Source organism: Silurus meridionalis, chromosome 29 (genome assembly GCF_014805685.1).
Source record: "Silurus meridionalis isolate SWU-2019-XX chromosome 29, ASM1480568v1, whole genome shotgun sequence".
Lineage (NCBI taxonomy): Eukaryota > Metazoa > Chordata > Actinopteri > Siluriformes > Siluridae > Silurus > Silurus meridionalis.
The window spans coordinates 10,256,389-10,273,143 of record NC_060912.1 but is presented as its reverse complement, the minus strand read 5'-3'; the positions used below and the strand labels follow the sequence as shown (position 1 = coordinate 10,273,143).

The window sequence follows — 16,755 nt, the reverse complement described above, 5'->3', positions numbered from 1 at the left end:
AGTTATATTATAGACATATTTTATGGTTGGAGAGAAAATCAACCCGATATAGGACTTATATACGTATATATTTACACACACACACACACACATATATATATATATTTATAAACTTATGTTTTACATTTTTTTTTGTCCATGAATATTTATTAAATTATTCCCAAAAGTCCTTTCAGTTCATTTCATAGCATTTCTTTGAGGTGCATTTCTGCTATCCAATCAGATTTCAGCCCTCACATCACGTATTGTGTAATATTAAACCAGCAGAAATAAACAAACTTTTGTTAAATTCAAATAAATGCTGCTCGAAGCTGTTGCTTTAACTATTCAGACTGATTTGGTGAGTCTGAGGCTCTCTAGAAGGCGTCCAGTCACTTTTCCCACATTTCCAAACGTTTTGATTGGATGGTCAGAGAGCTGCACTAGTCAGAATCACAACCTGCATCTGTAGCAAACTGCACAAGCTCAAATATATTCATGTGGAGAAGAAATTAGAGGAGAAGAAATGAGTTTGGTCGTAGATACGCTTACAAGAGCATTTATCGAATGGACTTTTGAAGAAAATCTGGACTTCGTGAGGAAAGTTTGGGCAAAACGGTTCAAATAAGTTACACTTTCTTCATCAACCATTTACACTTTTGTGTTTTTCTTTCCTGTACAATTTGCACAAAAACACACAATTTTATAAATATTTTAAATCCCCTGAAAACCGCAATGCACACAATGATGTTGAATTGTGTAAACATTCTGACTGTATGAGATGATGAAGCTCTCTGTTGTACTGCTCTGTAATATTGATGGTTTCTATAGAAGTGTTCTAATGATGATATTTAGAGCTGAGTTGATTTCCTGTAGGGTGCAGAGAAATTAATCGACATATAAATATAAATCACACTTTATTGGTCACATTGTAAATAATAAAAGTTTTTAAACTGAACATAAAAGCAATCAAAAAGACTGGCGACAGATCCGGTCTCTTTCTCCAGATGTTCTCCTGCAGACCCTTGGCGGCAGTAGACCTTCTTACAGAAGCGGAAGGTACCAGAAGCTACAGAAGCGTCAGTGTAGTTTATAATGAAACCGAAAGTATTTATTCTGGTCTCCATTTTGTTTGTAGAAACACTCCTGCAGCAGCACTGAGTCTGTGATATTAATGTCACTGTTTTCTACATGTGAGTAATTTTCTATAACAGAAATAACTTTATTATCAGAATATTTCGTGGTTTATTTGATTGTCTTTGTGTAGAAACAACATTAAAACTGTGTGTTTTAGCGGAAAGGCGGAACTGAGAGATCAACTTCCCTCTACAGAGGCTTTATTTACCGCACTTTTTCTCCTAATTTTCTTATTAATTTGAGGGAAATTTAACTTAAAATTTAACTTAAAATATTTTATTTCCAACTCGATTTCCTAATTTTTCAATAATGAGTAGTAATAGGGCTGAAAAAAAAGTTGCTTTAGCGTAGTTGTTTACTTGTATTGAACTAGAGTGTTTGCTTGAACTGCGTCACTGCTGCACTGAAACGGTTTAATTTTGCCTTCAGTTTTCTGCTTCATTTCTATTTTAATAAACATAAAACAAATTCATCTCACCAGTGAAATATGATCTGCTGATCACTTTATAATGTTCTACAACGAACTACAGAGAAAAAGATCTGAGTCAGCAGAACCCAGCTGTGTCTCCATGAAGAGTGAAGAGTCCATGAAGCCTCCTTTGAGATTTAGAGATGAAAAAATCTCACCTGTACGCAGGTAATATCTCATAGTTCTCCTAATTAAAGTCACAGTTATTGTCTGAATGACACAGTCACTAGCAGATATTTTGGTTGACATTTTTTTGTTAACTTTGTCTTTAATGGCACCACGTTACTTTCAGTTCATGGATTCGAGAAAATAAACTGGTTTTACACTCATGTTTTACAGGTTTTGTCTTAAATTCTAAAATATCCACTACTATTACTAATAAAACTACCAGTACTGCTATTATTACTATTGCTTCTGCTAATAATAATAATAATAATAATGATGATAATAATAATAATAATAATAGTAATAATAATAACAATAATAATAATAATGAGAATAATAATAATATTAATAATAATTATAATATAAATAATAATATTAGTAATAATAATAATAATATTAATAATAATCATAATAATATTATTAATAATAATAATGAGAATAATAATAATATTAATAATAACTATAATAATTATAATATAAATAATAATATTAGTAGTAGTAATAATAATAATGATGATGATGATGATGATGATGATAATAATAATAATAATAACTGCGACTACTGCTAGTTCTGTGAACAATATGTCTGCTGTCAGGTCCTGTTTGGTTTCTGTCCTTTACACTTGTGCTTTCCTTTGTTTCCTATTGTTTTCTCAACCAAATGTCGCCTGCTTCTTCTTCTTCTTCTTCTTCTTCTTCTTCTTTTCTTCTTTCGGGTTCTCCCATTAGGGGGAGCCACAGCGGCTCATCAGTCTCCAGACCCCCCTGTCCTCTACATCTGCCTCTTTCAACCCAACTACCTGCATGTCTTCCATCACCACATCCATAAACCTCCTCCTTGGACTTCCTCTTTTTCTCCTTCCTGGTGTCTCCATCCTCAGCATTCTCCTACTGATATACCCCATGTCCCTCCTCTGCACATGTCCAAACCATCTCAATCTCACCTCCCTCACCTTGTCTCCAAAACGCCCTACATGTGCTGTACCTCTAATAGACTCATTTCTAATCCTGTCCATCGTCTTCACTCCCAACGACACTATTTTTAGTGTGTCTCCTTCCTTCTAGAAGAGTTCCTCTTTTAACAGTGGTCATTTTGATTCATATAGAAACTACTTTGACTCCTGATTTTTGTGCTTGGAGCTTTTCACATGTTAAGTTTATTCCATGATTAATTTAACGGTAAAATAACGTCAGGAATCACGTAGTTCGGTTCCTCCAGGGTTTTTTCCTCCCTGCCTCCCAGTGTATTAGGGAGAGACTCTGCCTCCCCATTAATGATACCATGATTAGTTTTTGGGAAGTCGTTCCAGTATGTAGAACAATCACTCAGTACTGTGACTGAACAAAGACATAATTTTAACTGCATGTTTGTGTTTTCTAGGAGAATAATCCTAGCAGAAAAAATCAGCGTCTTCAGGATTTAGTGTTGTGTGCATACAAAATATATAAAAAAATGGAGAGCCTGGATTTGGACCCCATTTACATATGGGCTTCACCTTCAAATGAATGCAGTGAAACAGTAAATAGAAGGTATGAGATAATACACTCAAGGCTTGACAAGACAATACTGATACTGAAGATGTTGATAAAAATCTGGGTCCAACTCAAATTCTGCCTGGGCCACATCAGCATTTTTTTAAAGGGGTCTTTAACATCACATTAGTTGATCTGTAGATTGTGAAATTAAAATAGGATTTTACCCTGCATTTCCACCTCACAAGCGGTATTTGATTAACACTGCTGTAGTGATGATGATAATGATGATTAGTGTGTAAGAAGAGGTCGAGGTCATAGTTATTATTAAAATGAATTATGTCCATATAAAATATAATACAAATTCGTCAGACCAGAAATTTCTATTGTTATTTGTGAGAAAGTGAAATATGATCTGTTGATCACTTTATAATGTTGTATAGTGAACTACAGAGAAACAGATCACATTCACCAGAACCCAGCTGTGTCTCCATGAAGAGTGATGAGTCCATGAAGCCTCCTTTGAGATTTAGAGATTGGAAAATCTCACCTGTACGCAGGTAATATCTCATAGTTAAAGTCACAGTTATTGGCTGAATGACACAATTATTAGCAGATATTTTAATATTAATACATTACTTTCTGTAAAGGCATTAAATAAAATAAACATTTATAACAGTCACTGTGTCTTACAGGTCATTTCTTACATGCTTAAATATCTTCTACTAATGAATCTTACACTATATTTAAAATTAATAATAATAATAATAATACAACTACTAATACTACTGCTAATAATAATAACAACAATAAGAGTAATAAAAATGAATTAGGATAACTATAATACTACTAATAATAAAATTATTGGCACTTCTATTACTATTACTACTGCTAATAATAATAATAATAATAATAATAATAATAATAAAACTATTACTACTGCTAATAATAATAATAATAATAATAATAATAAAACTACTAATGCTAATAATAATAAAAAGATGTATAGTAATAATAGAACGTCTGCTAGTCCTTCTACAATCCTTAACACTGCTGTACTGATGATGATGATGATTAGTGTGTAAGAAGAGGTCGAGGTCATAGTTTTTATTAAACTGGATTATGTATCAGAAATTTCTATTGTTATTTGTGAGAAAGTGAAATATGATCTGCTGATCACTTTATAATGTTCTACAGTGAACTACAGAGAAAAAGATCCGAGTCAGCAGAACCCAGCTGTGTCTCCATGAAGAGTGATGAGTCCATGAAGCCTCCTTTGAGATTTAGCGTTGGAAACTCCTCACCTCTACGCAGGTAATATCTCATAGTTCTCCTAATTAAAGTCACAGTTATTGTCTGAATGACACGATCATTAACAGATATTTTGATTAATATTATAGTTACTTAGTTTTTATTTATTCTACATTACTCTCAATAAATATATTACAGGAAATTAACATTTATTACAGTCACAATGTCTTACAGGTCATGTTTTAAATGCTTAAATATCTACTACTATTAATGGATCTATTACTACTACTACTACTACTAATAATAATAATAATAATAATAATAATAATAATGGTAATAATAAAGCTACTAGTGTAATTACTATTATTACTGCTACTAATAAGAATAATCTTGAATTTAACACTACTTCGTGTTACTACTAATTCATTCAGATATAAAACAACTAAAGATTTTTTCTTTGTGAAAATTTCTCACAGGTAAAGTTTTAAAATTTTCAATAACTACTACTAATAATAGTAATAATAGTAATAGTTATAATAATAATTATAGTAATAGTTATAATAATAATAATGATGGTAATAATTAATCTACTACTGTCACTACTTCAGAAATATGTATATAGTGTGTATGAAAATTGAAGAATTTCTATTAAGAATGAAAAGTTAGCAGTTTCCACTTGTTAGATTCTGATCATTATAAAGTAAAATGATGTTCTTATAAAATCTTATGTGATTAGGAACAGGAGTTTTGTACATTTTTCTGTAGTTTTCCAGCATGTAGGTGTTCATTTCAACCTGCATTTCCATCTTATAAACTTTATGCTGTGTGTAAGAGGAAGTCAATTCATAATATATATTAAACTGAATGATTTCAATTTGTAATATAATACAAATTCATCAGATCAGAAGTTTCTATTGTTATTTGTGAGAAAGTGAAATATGATCTGCTGATCACTTTATAATGTTCTACAGTGAACTACAGAGAAAAAGATCTGAGTCAGCAGAACCCAGCTGTGTCTCCATGAAGAGTGATGAGTTTATGAAGCCTCCTTTGAGATTTAGAGATGAAAAAATCTCAGTTATACACAGGTAATATCTCATAGTTCTCCTAATTAAAGTCACAGTTATTGTCTGAATGGCACAGTCACTAGCAGATATTTATATTATTATTATTATAGTTACGTTCAGTAAATGCATTAGAGAGTTCATGTTCATTAATAAACTATGAAAAATGATTGCTTTTGCTAAATATAATAAAAAGATGTGTAGTAGTAATAGAAGGACTGCTAGTCCTTCTACAACTACTATTAATAATACATTTACAAGGACTCCTAGTGTCACTACTACAAATATAAATGTACTAATAATAAATTCAGTTATAAAACAACTAGAAATATTTATTTGTCAAATGATGATTAGTGTGTAAGAAGAGGTCGAGGTCATAGTTATTATTAAACTGGATTATGTCCATATAAAATATAATACAAATTCGTCAGATCAGAAGTTTCTATTGTTATTTGTGAGAAAGTAAAATTTGATCTGCTGATCACTTTATAATGTTCTACAGTGAACTACAGAGAAAAAGATCCGAGTCAGCAGAACCCAGCTGTGTCTCCATGAAGAGTGATGAGTCCATGAAGCCTCCTTTGAGATTTAGCGTTGGAAACTCCTCACCTCTACGCAGGTAATATCTCATAGTTCTCCTAATTAAAGTCACAGTTATTGTCTGAATGACACAATCATTAACAGATATTTTGATGAATATTATAGTTACTTAGTTTTTATTTATTCTACATTACTCTCAATAAATATATTACAGGAAATTAACATTTATTACAGTCACAATGTCTTACAGGTCATGTTTTAAATGCTTAAATATCTACTACTATTAATGGATCTATTACTACTACTACTACTAATAATAATAATAATGATTATTATTATTATAATCATGGTAATAATAAAGCTACTAGTGTAATTACTATTATTACTGCTACTAATAAGAATAATCTTGAATTTAACACTACTTCGTGTTACTACTAATTCATTCAGATATAAAACAACTAAAGATTTTTTCTTTGTGAAAATATCTCACAGGTAAAGTTTTAAAATTTTCAATAACTACTACTAATAATAGTAATAATAGTAATAGTTATAATAATAATAATAATAATAATAATAATGATGGTAATAATTAATCTACTACTGTCACTACTTCAGAAATATGTATATAGTGTGTATGAAAATTGAAGAATTTCTATTAAGAATGAAAAGTTAGCAGTTTCCACTTGTTAGATTCTGATCATTATAAAGTAAAATGATGTTCTTATAAAATCTTATGTGATTAGAAACAGGAGTTTTGTACATTTTTCAGTTTTTTCCAGCATGTAGGTGTTCATTTCAATCTGCATTTCCGTCTTATAAACTTTATGCTGTGTGTAAGAGGAAGTCAATTCATAATATATATTAAACTGAATGATTTCAATTTGCAATATAATACAAATTCATCAGATCAGAAGTTTCTATTGTTATTTGTGAGAAAGTGAAATATGATCTGCTGATCACTTTATAATGTTCTACAGTGAACTACAGAGAAAAAGATCTGAGTCAGCAGAACCCAGCTGTGTCTCCATGAAGAGTGATGAGTCCATGAAGCCTCCTTTGAGATTTAGAGATGAAAAAATCTCAGTTATACACAGGTAATATCTCATAGTTCTCCTAACTAAAGTCACAGTTATTGTCTGAATGACACAATCATTAACAGATATTTATATAATTATTATTATAGTTACGTTTAATAAATGCATTAGAGAGTTCATGTTCATTAATAAACTATGAAAAAATTACGAGGTAATATGATGTGATATGATGTGATATGATGTGAATTTATAAGAAATGTAAACAGAAACATGTATTCCAACGGTAAATGCAAAGTAGCCATAGTGTTGTTTAGTTCTAAAATTCGACATCAGTTGTGATTCATTGTGCGTGTGACTATCAGTATTTATGTAAAAATACAGGTGAAAATTAAAATGGGACTTTACAATAAATCACATAATAGGAACTTCAGCTTTCATTTCCTGAAATCTCAGGTGCTGTGAATTTTAGAAAATAAAAGCTGAAATTTTTTATCTGCTGTTTTACATTAATCCAGTCCATAAAATCCAAATGTCATCAGTAAATGGCAAAAACAACAGACTTCAGTACTTTCAAAAGGAAGGAAATAACGTGGCACACATTTCTCCAGATCCACAGTGGTGTGTTCTTGGATTCTGAACTTATTTATCCTCAATTTTGTTTTCAGTACTGTATTCTCTAATTGTTAATGCACTTACCACAAATATTGTAGTAAAATCAGTGTAATGTATAGACTAGATTATTAAATTGCTTAAGGTTTTTAATAGCTTAAATTTTGGTTCGCAGTGCTCTTCAGAAAACAGGAGACAAAATAAACAAGATCATCACAACTACAAGGTAAGATCCAAACCGTCAGCATGACTGTGACGCTCTGGTATTATAAACCTCTCTGCTGTTATTAACAACAGAGTGATTTGATTATGGAAATAGGTTCTTTGTGTAAAAATAACAAAGAACTTAAATCTCTAATTATTCGACTCCAGGTCTTCCTAATTTTCTCTCTCACAGATGCGAGCCAGAATTTGCTGTCGCAGATACATTCCGAAAAAAGATCAAGTTATATCTGAAGAAGAAGTTTCAGTGTCTAACTGCTGTGATAATAAACCAGGAAAACCGAACGCTCCTGAATGAGATCTACACAGAGCTCTACATCACAGAAGGAGACAGTGGAGACATAAATAAAGAACATGAGGTGAGACTGATCGAGGCAGCATCCAGGAGAAAAACATTAGAGGAACCACCAATCAAATGCAATGACATCTTTAAGTTCTTTCCTGAAGAAGACAAACCCATCAGAACTGTACTGACGAAGGGAGTCGCTGGTATTGGAAAAACTGTCTCTGTTCAGAAGTTCATCCTGGACTGGACAGAAGGAAAAGCAAACCAGAACATCCCCATCATATTTCCACTTTCTTTCAGAGAGCTGAATTTGATGAAGGACCAAAAACTGAGTCTGGTGGAGCTCCTTCATGTCTGTTTTAAGGAAACAAAAGAAATAGAAAAGTCCAGAATGGAAAAGGCTCTGTTTATTTTTGATGGATTGGACGAGTTTCGTTTTCCTCTGGATTTCCAGAACACAGAGACAGTGTGTGATGTAACTGAATCAGCATCAGTTCATGTGCTGCTAATAAACCTGATTATAGGAAATCTGCTTCCCTCTGCTCTCATCTGGATCACCTCCCGTCCAGCAGCAGCTGATCAGATCCCCTCACAGTGTGTCCATCGAGTCACGGAGGTACGAGGATTCAGTGACCCACAGAAGGAGGAGTATTTCAGGAAGAGAATCAGTGATCAGAACCTGGCCAATAACATCATCACACACCTGAAGTCATTAAGAAGTCTTTACATCATGTGCCACATCCCAGTGTTCTGCTGGATCTCAGCTGCTGTTCTAGAGAGAATGTTGGGTGAATCAGAAAGTGGAGAGATTCCCAAAACTCTGACTCAGATGTACACACACTTCCTCATCATTCAGACAAAAATGATAAGAAAGAAGTACCTACAGAAGCAGGAAATTGATGAAGAAAAGATTCTCAAGCTGGGACGACTGGCTTTTCAGCAGCTGATGAAAGGAAACCCGATCTTCTATGAGGAAGATCTGAGAGAGAGTGGCATTGATGTGACAGAAGCAGCAGTGTACTCAGGTGTGTGTACGCAGATCTTCAGAGAGGAGTTTGGGCTTCACCAAAGTACAGTGTACTGCTTTGTTCATCTGAGCATTCAGGAACATCTCGCAGCTCTGTATGTGCACCTGACCTTCATGAAGGAAAAGAGAAATGTTCTTAAAGATAATCAGGTGTTCAAGACCCTTTCAGAACTACACAAGAGTGCTGTAAATCAGGCTTTGAACAGTCAGACTGGACATCTGGATCTTTTCCTTCGCTTTCTTCTGGGTCTCTCATTGAAATCCAATCAAAAACTCTTGCATGCTTTAATATCACAAACAAGAAGTAGCTCCCAGAGCAAAGATGAAACAGTTCAGTACATCAAGGAGAAGATCAATGAAGATCTTCCTACAGAGAGATCCATCATTCTGTTCCACTGCCTGAATGAACTGGGTGACAGTTCTCTAGTGGAGGAAATCCAGCAGTACGTGAAATCTGGGAAACAAAGTGAACTCTCTTCTTCACAGTGGTCTGCTCTGGTGTTTGTCTTACTGACATCAGCACAAGAACAGGAGGAATTTGACCTGAGTAAATATACCAGTACAGGGACGGTAAAAGATGATGTTCTTGTGAAGTTGGTGCCTGTGATTGCAGCATCCAGAAAAGCAATGTAAGTAAATGGTAATGTTATAATGTTACAGTATTGAGATCAAGTCTTTGCTGTTTGGAATCAATTTCTTATTATAAACTTTTAAAATCAGTTGTATACCAGATCATAGAAATCCAGGCTTATACAGTGTTTCTATGATGATAGATACAAGTATGATGATGTACACAGCTGAAACACCAATCCAAATCTGAACAGCTCTGACTGCAAATAATAATAATGATAATAATAATAATAATCACTCAGACTTGTTTGATCATTTGCATTACTGTTAGTTCATCATATGTTATTTCCTACAGTTTTAGGTGTGATTCGATTCAAAGCAGAAGTGGTGCAGCTCTGGTCTCAGTGCTCAAGTCAGAAACCTTCAATTTGCAAGAACTGCATCTGATGGTCAATACACTGGATCTCTCTTCGAATAAACTAGGAAACGTAGAAGCGAAGCGTCTCTTTGCTTTAATGGAGAGTCCTGTGTGTAAGGTTAAAAACCTGAAGTAAGATCATTTGTTTGAGAGACACATAACACCTTAAAATCTGAAGTTAATTATTTTATACAGTGTTGCTTTGCACTTGAATTTTGCTGTAACATTACAGTATGCAGAACAAATATATTAGTAATTAAACGTTTTGCTTATGCATCAAATAAATAATTAAATTCACTGAAAATTAGGAACGTGTGTAAGAATTGCATTTAGAAAACTGACACATACTTTAAATTTTACCAGCATTAACTTTTTATATACATCATGTCAGTAATTTTTAATAACATCAATAATTATTGATCAGACTCAATATAATCTTGTAATTGGACTAAAGAAAGGAGACAGTCCAATATAACAGACATATCAAATCATAAAGCAAGTATAAATCCAAGATGAAAATGTGTTGGTAAAGTGTGTGTCATTGTGTATCTGCAGGTTGTGTGATTGTGGTGTCTCAGCTGAAGGCTGTACGTCTCTGACTTCAGCTCTGATATCAAACCCTTCACACCTGAGAGAACTGAATTTGTCTCAAAATAAATTCAGAGATTCAGGAGTGAAGAGTCTCTGTGCTGCACTGGAGAATCCTCACTGCAAGCTGGAGACACTGATGTAAGATCCATTCTCTCAAAGTCACATGACCTGCTCCTTAGTAAGACTCAGCAATGTTATAAAAATAAATGGATCAAAATAGGGTTGCCAGATCTGCAAATTTAACAGTCTTAGACTTTCTTGCTTTCTTTCTTTCTTACTCCAATCCAAGATGGTGGTGCAAAGGGACACAGCGACTTTTTTAATACGCTAAAACTGTGCATTTAAGAAATACATCCACTATTACAATACATGACCTGAAACCAAAGACTAACCAATAATATTACTATATCTCACTCAACAAGTGCATAATTATTTTATGACAACACATAATGTCTCTCTCTTGCTAACAACAAGCCCCGAGTGAAAAAAAGTCAAATGTAACACATCCATAAAATTAACACAACCCTATCTTGTGCTGTCACACCAAATTACACTTAAAAATTTATATATATTAGGGGTGTAACTGTACACGTATTCGTCCTGAAGTTTTTCAGTACAGGGATTTCCGTTGCAATCCTTTTTATGTGCAGAACATAGTTAACGTATAAAGTGGTAGACCACAAGTTTGTTTAGTTTCCTCCTTGCACTTTGAGCGCATTTTTATATTGTTCTTATTAAACTTGTGTCACTGTGGCTATTCACTCTGTACCAGAAATGCTATTTGGTGTGCGCATTCATAAAAGTGCTAAAGAATCTATAGCGCTAGCATAAGCCGCTAAGCAAGAAGTGACTAGTGGTTAACGTTAGCACTATGGATTCTTTAGAGTTTTATGTCCAGCTTCAAGAATTTTTCTTAAAAGGAGACTGACAATTCCACATATCGAGGGAGTGAATGAATGAAGGATGGAAGGGATGAAAACATTAGTTAATGTATGCTGAAGAAATATAACAGTTTAGTTGATCATATCTTTCGATCTTTAGTAGATCACACACACACACACACACACACACACACACACACACACACACACTTACATACACATCTGAATTACCCAAATGTGGTCTAACTACTGTAAACTATTTAATTCAAGTTTTTTTATTTTTTTATTTTATTTAATCAATTTAATTTGTGCCCATTTAATTGATTACTCAATATAATAAAAAACTATATTGCATTAATTTGATTTATTCTATTTTATTTCTTTAAAATATTATTTAAGATATTATTTAACCAAGCAGGCATTTTATTTTAATTGTTAAAATAAAAAAAAAAATGTAAATAAATTTGTCTAATCACAAGATGAGACAAAATAAAGGAGACAGTCCAATATAACAGACATTTCAAATCATAAAGCAAGTATAAATCCAAGATGAAAATGTGTTGGTGAAGTGTGTGTCATTGTGTATCTGCAGGTTGTGTGATTGTGGTGTCTCAGCTGAAGGCTGTACGTCTCTGACTTCAGCTCTGATATCAAACCCTTCACACCTGAGAGAACTGAATTTGTCTCAAAATAAATTCGGAGATTTAGGAGTGAAGAGTCTCTGTGCTGCACTGGAGAATCCTCACTGCAAGCTGGAGACACTGAGGTAAGATCAATTCCTCTTACCAGTTTGCTTTTCCATTTCAGATCAAATCATGTTTGGTTTTTTTAGTAGCACACTACCCTTTTTTTTGCTTACTAGCGTGTATTGTTAGGACTTCTGCATTTCTTTCTTCGTTACCATGTGCCACATGAAAACACAACCACACATGGAACAATATAATCACAAGGAGATTTATCATCCTTGTAAAGGAGGAAAAGGCCCACAACCAGAAATATAAACATCATAGGACAAGATGTTGATTACAGAAAACTAGCAAAGCGTTTTGGATTGCTGCTGTAATCTGTAAATTCTCCTTTAATTTGATTAGAATTATCTGTATGTCTTACAGTAATCATATATTTTACTATCTTGTAATACACATATTAAATTGTTTATGTTTATGAACAGAGAGAGTGATGTGTGTCATTGTGTCTCTGCAGGTTGGGTAAGTGTGGCGTCTCAGATGAAGGCTGTCTGGCGCTGGCTACAGCTCTGACATCAAAACCCTCACAACTGAGAGAACTAGATCTCCATGAAAATAAAATAAAAGACTCAGGAGTGAAACATCTCTCTGCTGCTCTGGAGAATCCTCACTGTAAACTGGAGACACTGAGGTAAGCTCATCTCTCTGAGAGTCACATGACCTGCTCTTCAGTAAAATGAATTCTCTACTAGTGAGACTGAAGCAGAGGTTTATGCTTCATACTCATAGATAATAGGTGCTTGAGCCATGTTTCCCAATTTCAAGCATCTTAAGCAAACCTCCGAATCATGTTGAATTTTTAATTAAAGTGCTCCCATATCCCACTGGTTTGTGGATAGTTGATGCTACCTCAATGGGAGATGGCCAGGAACAGAATTACATGGACTTGGCAAACAACTCTGAGGAGTAGATGGTTTCAAGGCGCACAAAAAATGTTAATAAACTGAGAGAGTGAATTGTGTCATTGTGTGTTTGCAGGTTGTGGCTTTGTGACGTCTCAGGTGAAAGCTGTGCTGCTCTGTCTTCAGCCCTAAAATCAAACCCATCACACCTGAGAGAACTGGATCTGTCTTGGAATAAAGTAGGAGACTCAGGAGTGAAGTATCTATCCTCTGTAGTGGAGAATCTTGACTGTAAACTGGAGGCACTGCGGTAAGATCATCTCTCTGCACATGACCTGCTCCTCAGGTAGACATATTTTTCAAATGGTGAGACTGGAGGTTTTAGGTTTGTCATCAGTGTTCTGAGAAGGAGGATTGTTTATTTTTCATTGAGCAAATATCTTCAATATCTTGCCACAGAGTCTGTGGGTGTCCATATGAGGAGCTGCAACACAAATATAATTGTAATCTTCTGCAATGACACCTTTAGTTTATTCATACAACTGAGCAGTTATGGGGATCAGGGCCCTGTTCAGGGGCCCAGTAGTGGCAATTTGGTGTGGCTGGGATTTGAAATCACTGGGATTTTAGCGTCCTTAGCCGCAAAGCTACGACTAGCCTGCAAACAAAGGCACACAAAGTATGTTGATAAACTGAAAGATTGAAGAGTGTGGCGTTGTGTCTCCGCAGGCTGGAGAGTTGTGATGTCTCAGATGAAGGCTGTGCTGCATTGACTTCAGCTCTGATGTCAAACCCCTCACACCTGAAAGTCCTGGATTTGTATGGAAATAAAATAAAACACCCAGGAAAGAAGCAGCTCTCTGATCTGAGAAATGATGCACATTACAAATTACAGAAGCTGTTGTGAGTAATGATCTGTTTTATTTTACCACTGAAACAAATGAGAAGACTGGTTATTGGATTTTATTCTATTTGGTTATTAGATTATAATATTTTAGTTCCAGTAAATATCAGATCACCAGGTTAAAATTAATCGGATATTTTCTAACCATTAGCTGTAATTCTGATGGGTAATGATTTAGAATTCATTCGACAATCACTCCAACTGTGGCTTGTGTTTTTCCCTGTTCACTTCTGCTAGTTCTTAAAGTCTGCATGAAATCTTCAAGAAATAAATCACACAGTAGGGTTAATTACTTTAAAAAGCTCCAAGCCTGTGATTAGAGAAGAGCAGTGATCTGATAGGCAATGTCTTCACATTTTCATGTTAGAATTTGTGGAGGTTTCTTGTTTGTGCAGCTGAAAGTTCTAACACAGAGGTTCATAAGAATAAAGAAATGCAGAACGACAAATTATTAAGATGAAATGATAATGTTTCTTTTGGATCATAGATGATCATATAAAGTGTCACAGAACAGTTTTTGGATACTAATTCAGATATTTGTTTTTTTGTTTTTTTTAGATTTAGTATGTGATGAACATCTCTGTAAGAGATGAAGACTCCTGTATCCATGCAGTTCCATGTTGTTGAACAGAGAATCACAGTGAATCAGACTGCGTATGTATACACTGACGTATAACAGCATTTTACTCACTTAAAACCTTGCTTTATTCACATAACACAAGGATTAAACTTTTTGCCAGAGAATTTGAAGAGGTTTATGGATGTGGTGAGGGAAGATATGCAGGTGGTTGGTTTGAAAGATGCAGATGTAGAAGACAGCGTGATATGGAGAGCAGCTGAAGATAAAGATGTTTGTTTATGTCCTTGTTATTTTAGTGTTTTCTCATATGTATAAGTTTGTTTGTTTGCATGTGTATATGTTTTTTTTTTCAAGTAACAGAGTCACTAGAGCTCAAAATTATATATTATATATATAATTATAAATAATTACCTAAAATGTGTGTTTGTGTTTTTTATAATTAAAACTATATGTTACACACACCGAAAAGAGAGAGATTTCTGGTGGCACATAAAGCAGTTTTATTTTGTTGTCACAGCTGTCGAAACTGTATAAACAATAAACACAGGAAAAACGTGAGTTATCGTGTGTGTTTCTCTGAAGCTGGCAGTGTGACTTCTTCATATGCTCTGTGAAGCGTGAGGCTGTTCTCTATCGCCCCCTAGCGTCACCCGCCAACCCACACAGATCCCAAGGATATTTAAATGCACAAATAGCAAACATAAAAAAGCTAAACATTCTGTATATTTACATCTGCTAAACATAAAAAAACTTAAAGTACTAGGCAACTAAATTCCATTCCTCTACATATACATTTAGCTTGGACTATACAAGACAAAACAGACAATATAAGACATTATAGATAGTATGAGGATTAAATAACGATACAGATTATATGACAGATCAGTCATATTTATATCTATCAGTATACATACATATTTACAGTATTCAAATACACATCAGTATTCATATATACATTCACACATACTTCATTTCTGCATGCTGCCTAATGATGACATTTTCTGGAGTAGTACCAAAATGAGTGTTAATCATTTTACTTTCAGCATTTTACTTTCTTTTGCGATGTACAGTCTTAAATTACTTGCATTTGAGCCATTTAGCTCATTGTTAGATGTTTTTTTTCCATATTTAATTATCATTTAATCTCTATTACACAATACTGGTCTATGATTATAAATGTGTAAATGTGCACATCTTACAAACATAGCCAGCAATTAACTATCAGTATTCAGGAGTTACATCACCTTTCACCTGTCCATAAGTAATTCTATGCTATGCATTAAAAGTAATTCTTTTTTTGCTTTTTACAAAAGCCTAACTAAAGTATTATTAAGAACATTTTTTTCTTTGTCATAATGATGTTTAAAACAATATGACAAGTTTATATGATTTCTTGTGATCTTTCTGTACAAATCTGTGTGGGTTAGTGTTTGTGTTTGTTGTCTCGTGGGTGTTTGCCATTTCTTAAGTCTTTTTCTAGTCCTTCTTGATTCTGTGTCTCTAAGTGTTTGTGTGTTTGCTACGTTAGGTCCTGCCATTTTGTTGTACACTTTTCGAGTGCAGTATTTTTCTCTTTTGTTGTACCTCATGTTTTCCCAAGTCTCCTGGCTTCTCCTGTCTATCGGAGTTTTTTCCTAGGTCTCCTTGTCTTCAAGTCTCCTCGTATCTGCCTGTTTTCCTGTTCGAGTGCATTTCTTTATGTTTTAATAATTATAATTTTTATAATAATTAGTATAATTGTTTTACACACTTTGCCTGTGTTTATTTGATTCTCCATTCTCATGTTTTTTTTTTTTTTTGCTGTTGGGTTACTAACTTTTTCCTCAGTTGGAATACACATTTTTGTTTATCTTTTGTTTAATAAGTAAAAGAAGCTTAATGTTTCTTGTTTACCTGCAATTAAATCACTTTCTTTTTTCTAAAAACAAGATTAGACATATATAAGTAAACATTTCTTATTAAAGAAC

General features: G+C 33.8%; 1 protein-coding gene across 2 annotated transcripts; it reads left to right on the top strand.

Annotated features, from left to right (window-relative positions):
• Positions 1–1,090: 1,090 nt before the first annotated feature.
• Positions 1,091–15,204, top strand: LOC124381759 (NLR family CARD domain-containing protein 3-like). 2 transcript variants are annotated; one of them, XM_046843610.1, is made up of 17 exons: positions 1,092–1,172; positions 1,647–1,753; positions 3,132–3,280; positions 3,667–3,783; positions 4,421–4,537; positions 5,446–5,562; positions 6,041–6,157; positions 7,056–7,172; positions 7,897–7,947; positions 8,119–9,885; positions 10,182–10,376; positions 10,800–10,973; positions 12,309–12,482; positions 12,920–13,093; positions 13,441–13,614; positions 14,034–14,207; positions 14,767–15,203. In XM_046843610.1, exons 3-17 carry the CDS (start codon positions 3,204–3,206, stop codon positions 14,777–14,779), a joined length of 3,558 nt encoding a protein of 1,185 aa, XP_046699566.1. In that variant the 5' UTR covers positions 1,092–1,172; positions 1,647–1,753; positions 3,132–3,203; the 3' UTR covers positions 14,780–15,203. The 2 variants fall into 2 exon arrangements, with proteins under 2 accessions (XP_046699567.1, XP_046699566.1); XM_046843611.1 differs by lacking the exons at positions 6,041–6,157; positions 7,056–7,172 and having other exon boundaries at positions 1,091–1,172; positions 14,767–15,204.
• Positions 15,205–16,755: the final 1,551 nt, after the last annotated feature.